The 6,479-nt window shown below is 57.1% G+C and overlaps 1 protein-coding gene across 1 annotated transcript in view; it reads right to left on the bottom strand.

Annotated features, from left to right (window-relative positions):
- Positions 1 to 1,474: 1,474 nt before the first annotated feature.
- The window catches only part of NOL9 (nucleolar protein 9), a 5,839-nt gene continuing 834 nt past the window's right edge, over positions 1,475 to 6,479 (bottom strand). The window contains exons 2-13 of the mRNA XM_026051090.1: positions 6,345 to 6,467; positions 6,055 to 6,280; positions 5,831 to 5,958; positions 5,623 to 5,761; positions 5,187 to 5,283; positions 4,634 to 4,731; positions 3,859 to 4,020; positions 3,385 to 3,673; positions 2,817 to 2,928; positions 2,350 to 2,527; positions 2,072 to 2,205; positions 1,475 to 1,782 (exon numbers count right to left, since the gene is read on the bottom strand). Coding sequence (XP_025906875.1) covers positions 1,657 to 1,782; positions 2,072 to 2,205; positions 2,350 to 2,527; positions 2,817 to 2,928; positions 3,385 to 3,673; positions 3,859 to 4,020; positions 4,634 to 4,731; positions 5,187 to 5,283; positions 5,623 to 5,761; positions 5,831 to 5,958; positions 6,055 to 6,280; positions 6,345 to 6,467 — 1,812 coding nt within the window. The 3' untranslated portion in view covers positions 1,475 to 1,656. The remainder of the gene's footprint in view (positions 1,783 to 2,071; positions 2,206 to 2,349; positions 2,528 to 2,816; positions 2,929 to 3,384; positions 3,674 to 3,858; positions 4,021 to 4,633; positions 4,732 to 5,186; positions 5,284 to 5,622; positions 5,762 to 5,830; positions 5,959 to 6,054; positions 6,281 to 6,344; positions 6,468 to 6,479) is intronic.

Raw genomic sequence — 6,479 nt, 5'->3', positions numbered from 1 at the left:
GTGCGCAGGGCGGCGGGTCCCGGCCAAGGGCGCAGGCTGCCGCCGCACGGAGCAGGCAGAGCCCCGCCGGGCTCCCGGCTCGTCCCCGCCGCCTCCTGCACACAGCAGCCCCCGTCCCCCGCTCCGCGTCGGTCGCAACCCACACCGTGCGCCGCGAGCGCTGTAGCGCAGGGCCCCCCACGCACACCRGGGGGCTGTGCTTCTTTTGGGTGTTTCCCACCAGCGCGTGCGGCTAACCCGGTTGAGCCACCATTCGGGGGACACGCGGGCAGGACGAGGGGCACCGAAGCGCGGTGCCAGAGCCCGCGCTGCGCTCCCGGCCGCCACCCGTGGCCCTGGCCGGCCGGCGCAGAGCAGGTGCCGCAGACTCACGCGCTCGCTCGCCCGTCGTCCCCCGGCGCAGGCCGAGGCGGCCGGCACCGCCACGCAGAGCCCGTGGCCACGTGTGGGGCAGGCTGCGCCCAGCCCCGTGCGGGGGCCGCCCCAGCTTGCGCCTGTTCCCGCTCCGCTTCAGCGGCGGCCGTGCCGGCGAGCCGCGCGCTTCAGCCAGCCCCCGGCTCCCTCCTYCGCCAGCTGGGCCATCCCTCCTCCTCCTCCTCCTCCATGCGCCGCGGAGGCTGTAACCCAACGCCAGCCTCCGCCCCGGCGGCGCCGGCCAGGTGGGGAGCCACGAGCACCGCGGCCGGGCCCTGGCAACGCAGGCAGGGCCCCGAGCACACATGGGGCCCCGGAGCGCACGGGGCCGGCCRGGAGCCCCAGGGTGCCCCGCATTGCACTGCGGCCCTGTTGATTTAGGCAGAGCAGCCATATGGGCAGCATTAGGCCTGGATTAGGGCAAGGCTTTAGCTCCTTAGCGGCAGCAGCCCCGCTCAGAGCTCCCCGACTCTGCCCAGGCAAGCGCAGCCCTGTGCAGAATTTGGCCCCTGAGGGGCAGGCGGGTCCCGTGGAGCTGGTAAGGACAGGCCAAAGGCACCGGCACAAGAACACCCGGGCAGGCAACGCTCCCTCGCCCACAGCGCAGGAAGGGCAGGGAAAGCAGAGGGCTCTTTCTGCGGCAGGAGCCCGGCTGCCCCCAGGGCCCCATGGAGAAGGCTCTGCCGCAGCAGAGCACTTACCTGGAAAAAGGGGTTTGGAAATGGGCAACGAGCGCAAGAGAGCCAAGAAAGATGCACGGTAGCTGTGGAGCCGGGAAAAGAACCGTCGGTGCCACCAAGAACCAAGGCTGAGTAACAAGACTTGGCTGCTGCTGCGGCCGATTCACACACACATCCCAGCACCCAGGGCAAGTTTCTGACCTTAGACAGMATCAAAGGCTAAAATTTAAACACAAGGAATCACTCCGTGCTACTAACTCGCTCTTTAAAGCGCAGGACCTTGGAATAGCTCCTTGCAAGTTACCTTAGCTATGGTCAAGTGATAGAGGCTTAGATAAATTCACACCAAACCAACATTTTTCATAGGCATTTATTACAAAACAGCAGAACACGTACTGCAAATATAAAAGAACAGTAATAAAAATGGACAAGCTGTATTGTCCATAGTGGACACCTGCTCAGGGTCACACAGAGCTCTGCAGTATCTGGGCTCAGGTGCAGAGACCCAACTCCTGCAAGACTCCATACAAAATAAATCCTGGAATTCAGCCTCCCACAGTCTCTAGGTGAAGTCACACGGGAACGTGTGCTCTCTTCTCTTGAAATGCTTCTTTTTCAGCTTCCCAGATCCCAAGATGCTGTAATTATATTCTGACGTGACATAAGGTATCTCTCCCTCAATTCCGTGCTGGAAAGTAACAGGAACAGAGGAAAAAATGGAGGAAGTTACATCTTCAGCTGGAACATATTCCCTCTTTTCCTCTGACGAGCCTGAAAAAGCCCTCAGGTGAAAAGCAGCTAAGATGTCACTGAAGAAGCCCCACTGAAAACAGAAAACTCAGAATTCTGCCCTCMGGGTGGTGTTTTTTCTTTTTCCTTTAGACACACTAAGGGTAATTCCCAGGATAACCTCCACACACAGGAGCCAAAGCAAAGGCAGCATATAAAGGCAGGCTTCCCACACACGCAGCTCTTACCTGGCTCACAAAAACACAGTTCGGAACAGCGATGCTTCCAAGCAGCATGCAGTTCACCAGCCTCAGCTTCTCCGGAGCAACTGGGGTCAGAACATAATAGAGCTTCCTCTCCATGTCGACTCCACGGACAATTCCTTAAAAACACACGCAAGGATCCCCGACTTACTTCAGTCTTGTAAAATTGCTGTGCACAGAGGAAGCTCCTTGAATAGAGGGTTTTTCCAGAACTATGCTCGTGCAGCCCCTCCACAACACAGCAGTGCTGCTCGCTCACTCACCAAAGCCAAGGCAGTCGCAGAGCGGCGTCTGCGTCAGCAGGACGGGCCCATCCGACTGGGATCGGACGGTGTCCGGAATCCTGCACAGCCCCACCCAGCTGGCGTTCACGGCATACATGATGTTGGTGGGAGCAACGTCAGTGTGAATAACCCCGAGGGCAACAGCGTTAAAAGGCACCTACAGAAGAAAACCTACATAGCATCAGCTCCACGGTGCTGTAGGTCCATTTTTCAGAGACAACACCACAAAASCCAGGCGCTCCCGACCCATGTCTGTGACCACAGACACTCTGGCAAAAACCTCCTTTAAGGACACTGATATATATCTATATATAGAGAGAGAGAGATAAATATATATAAAGAGAGTGTGTGCATGTATCCTTGTAGCTCACAGCACAAGCTGACCCCCAAATTACCAGAAGCCTCCCCGCAGCAGTTCCAAGTCCTCCAAAACCCCCTGACTTTACCTGATAGGGCACAAGACTATGCAGTGGGAGCACTGAGCCCAGGCCCGCGGGCTGCAGCTGACCAAGGTAACCCAGTATTGCCAGGTCACGTAGGATACTGCTGTGTACCCGCCTGGAAAAACAACCACAAGACGTCAAGAAAAGGCAACGTGTACAACAATAGCAGCTGCTGTTTCGTAGTAGCTTAATTTGTAATTCTTCCCATGCTTAAGAAAACTTACAACTGCATTTTTATCGGCTCTAAAAGTACCTAGGGCTTACTAGAATATTATTTCAGCTTTCAGAAGGCATTAATAAACAAAATTGTTTTTTAAAAAAAATCTCTATGGCTCATTAGCTGCCACCTCCCTCCTTGGTCCTTGATGCAGAGGCATCTTTCAATTCATCAGTTGCAAGAGACAGAGTAAAACGCCTGAAACTGGTGAGAAAGAGACATGATCCTGAAAAAAGCAGATTTTGGATATCAACACAGAAAGAAACCAGGAGACAGTGACCGCCACCTGGCTCTGGGCTGAGAGGGTTTCTGTGGAGCTCCTCATGCACCACCCAGCACCGACTTCCTACTTACGCTTCACCTGCAACTCCCGCTCGAGGGAATTCCGGGTGGATATACAGCAACTTATAGTCRGGAGCCGCCGCGTCTCTCTCCCCTTCCGAGGTCTTCCAGTCCTCCGCTCCGCTYGCGTCCATCTGCTTGCACTTGGGCTGCTGCTGGCCTTTGGTGTACAGGCCAGGGGCAAAACGGATGGACTCCGGCGTGAGCGGGGCCATGGCTCTCCAGTCACTAACGTCCATCTGAACAACGTGGCTGGGCGACAGCAGCCGGATCATGTCGGTCAGAAGCAGCAAGCCCTCACCTTTGGGGAGGAGAGGGAACGGCATTGCTCTGCTTCAACAAGCCCAAACACCGCTTACAAGACAGTAGTACCAGCTCCCAGCACAAGGGGCAAGCTCTGGTTTCTAGTTCCGGATCTAGAAAGTGCAGTGATAAAGATTACAAAGGTCATTCTGCATCATCTCTTAAGAGGTTTATGCTGTTTACCTTTCACCCAGCCCATGGTGTTGATGACCAAAGGCGCTTCCTTCTTGTACGAGCTGAACACGTACTTCACCACGTCAAAGTACCTTTCAGAGTCCTGCTCGCAACTAGTCTGCCCGTAATAAACCATCTTATGTGGCAGCCGCTGATGAGTGAACGGTGGGCCTGAAAAAGCAAATGCTTTGCTAGAGAAACCTTTGGTTGCTGCAGGGATTCAAAGCAAAACCTCCCCGCTATAGCATGTATGTGCAATCTCTTCTGAAAYAGGCTCAGATGTGTCTTTTGCTTGCAATTTGCTAAGTTGTGCTCCTGCAGCCAGCATCTGGGGAAAAGTTCTCTCTTCCCTGCACAACTCTCTGCGTCTGTGCTCTGAGCAAAATCCCCAACCTGCATTGATCTGCTTCGTATTTCTCTAGCTAGCTTCATCTTGAACTAGACCTGTTGCTACAGACACTAAACAACGAGAAAGATGTTCTCAAAGAAACGTCACAAATCTGAAATCTGGCAACCTGCTTTTTCCTGCCACAACCTGCTCCACTCGCTTCTGAACAAGTATTTTCTCCCCTCTCTAAAACACACACAAAAAAAAACAAATTAGGAGAACAACTCTGTTCCTTAACAAGACTTGCATGGAAAGCTTCCACAGCCTGGCTTTTACTCTGTGCATGCACCCGYGGCAGACGCTGACAGTTCTCTCCAAGAACAGTTTCTACTCAGAAAGCGCCTTCTGAGGAGGAAACCAGCTTCTGGCAAGAGCAGAAAACACCAATATTCTTACCGAGAAACGGCTCTGTTACATTCGTTAAAGACACGCATCCAGGCGGTGTAAATTCCGTTTGACCTATATCACATTCCAGATACTCAACGCAGGGAAGGCTGCAAAAAGAGAAGCCAGTGTATTAGCTCCCACTGAAGTGGGAAAGGGAACAACTTGCAAAATATCAGAAGCAGAATCAAGTTTTGATCGAGCTCAGCACAGTCACATTCTCAGAACACAAACTAGCACGTGGCTCTCTCCTTCCTTGGCTTGGAGGAAGAGGACGATCAGGCCAGCAAAGCCACCAGAGGCAGCAGCGACCCCCTCCATGCTAACTGGAGGCTTCAAGACCGACTACTGGATTTGCAAAAGCTTTATCTTAGGCAAGCAGTGATCAGGCTTCCCTGCCTTGTTGTGCCAAGAAATTTGGAAGGCTCTCACAAATTGCTTTATTTATTTTTAATAACTCTACCAACATCTTTTCTAAATATTTAACCTTAACTTGGCAGTCTTTTTTTTTCCCCATTTTTCCTTACCCTAAACTTAGAAGTAGGAAGTAAAAAGACAAACTCACTGGTTCAGTAGCAGGTTAATCAGGTATCTGTTAAACGTTGACTTCCCGACGTTTTTTGGACCACACACCATGATCACGGGGGCACCTTCATCTTCCACTGGAAAGACAAACACACTCTGAAATGGACGAGCACCGCAAGCCACCCAGATGCCTTTACTTTACATAAAAGGCTAAAGAACGCCACCACAATTCTCCCGCTTTTCTGCCCTGCATCAAGGGCAGAATGGGAGCTCTGACGCCAAGCTGGGGAGCGCCCGGAGYGACCTCTCTACAGTGAGCAGAGCCTGCCCGAGGCCAGGAGCTCCAGAATGGCACTGTTGACCAACACCCCCCAAGGGAGCTTTTCCCCCACAACAGGGCACTGCCCCCAGCTCTGGCCAGCAAGGGCCTTCCCCAGGCTGCCAGCAGGAGCGAGCCCCGCGCCAGGAGCGCTCACCAGTGCACGCCTGCACCAGCTCCTCCAGGGCCAGGTCCATGCTCTCGGAGAGCAGCAGGCCGCGCTCCGGGCTGCACTTGACGATGCCGACGGCGGCCAGCACGGCGTCCTCGGGCGTGCAGCCGGGCTGCTGGCTCCTCTGGGCGCGGGCAGAGGCGTGAGGCGGCGCGCGGGGCGGGCGCGCGGCCGGGCGCGCCGCGGGGCTCACCTGCGCCTCGAAGAGCCGCAGGTGCTGCGGCAGGCTCAGCAGGAAGCGCGTGGCCGGCGTGTCCAGGTGCTCGAGCAGCACCACGGCGCAGCGCGCCGAGAACCGCGCCATCACCCTCAGCCGCGCCTCTGCAAGGGCCGGGAAAGGCGGCCCTCAGCGGGCGCCACGCGGCAAATGGCGGCGGCGCCCGGCGCCAAATGGCGGCGCCCCCCGGCCCCACTCACGGCGGGCGACGCCGCGCAGGCGCATGGCGGCGCGCAGGCCGCAGCGCAGGCGGCGCAGCTCGGCGGCGGGCGGCGGCGGCACCGGCAGCGCCTCCAGGGCGAGCGCGCAGTGCGTGAGCGGCGAGAAGAGCTGCTGGCCCGGCTGGTGCGGCGCGACGGCGAAGCCCAGCACGCGCACGGCGCCGTACAGGCACGTGAGGCGGCACTTCCCGCTGAACGTGAGCGCCTAGGGGACACGGCCGTGAGGCGGCGGCGAGGCGGCGCGGCGCGGCGGGCCCGGCCGCGCTCACCTGCTGCGGCGCCAGGAGCAGCACGGCGCAGCCCTCGGCGCCCTCCACGGCGGCGAGCTCCGCCTCGGCGGGCGGCACCATGCCGGCGCGCACGAAGGACTCGGCGAAGTCGCGCCAGGCGGCCTCGGCGCGGGC

This window comes from Nothoprocta perdicaria, unplaced genomic scaffold (genome assembly GCF_003342845.1).
Source record: "Nothoprocta perdicaria isolate Ctin4 unplaced genomic scaffold, notPer1 scaffold_72, whole genome shotgun sequence".
Lineage (NCBI taxonomy): Eukaryota > Metazoa > Chordata > Aves > Tinamiformes > Tinamidae > Nothoprocta > Nothoprocta perdicaria.
Note: the sequence above shows the minus strand (reverse complement) of the source record. Positions and strands in the feature narration are given on the sequence as shown.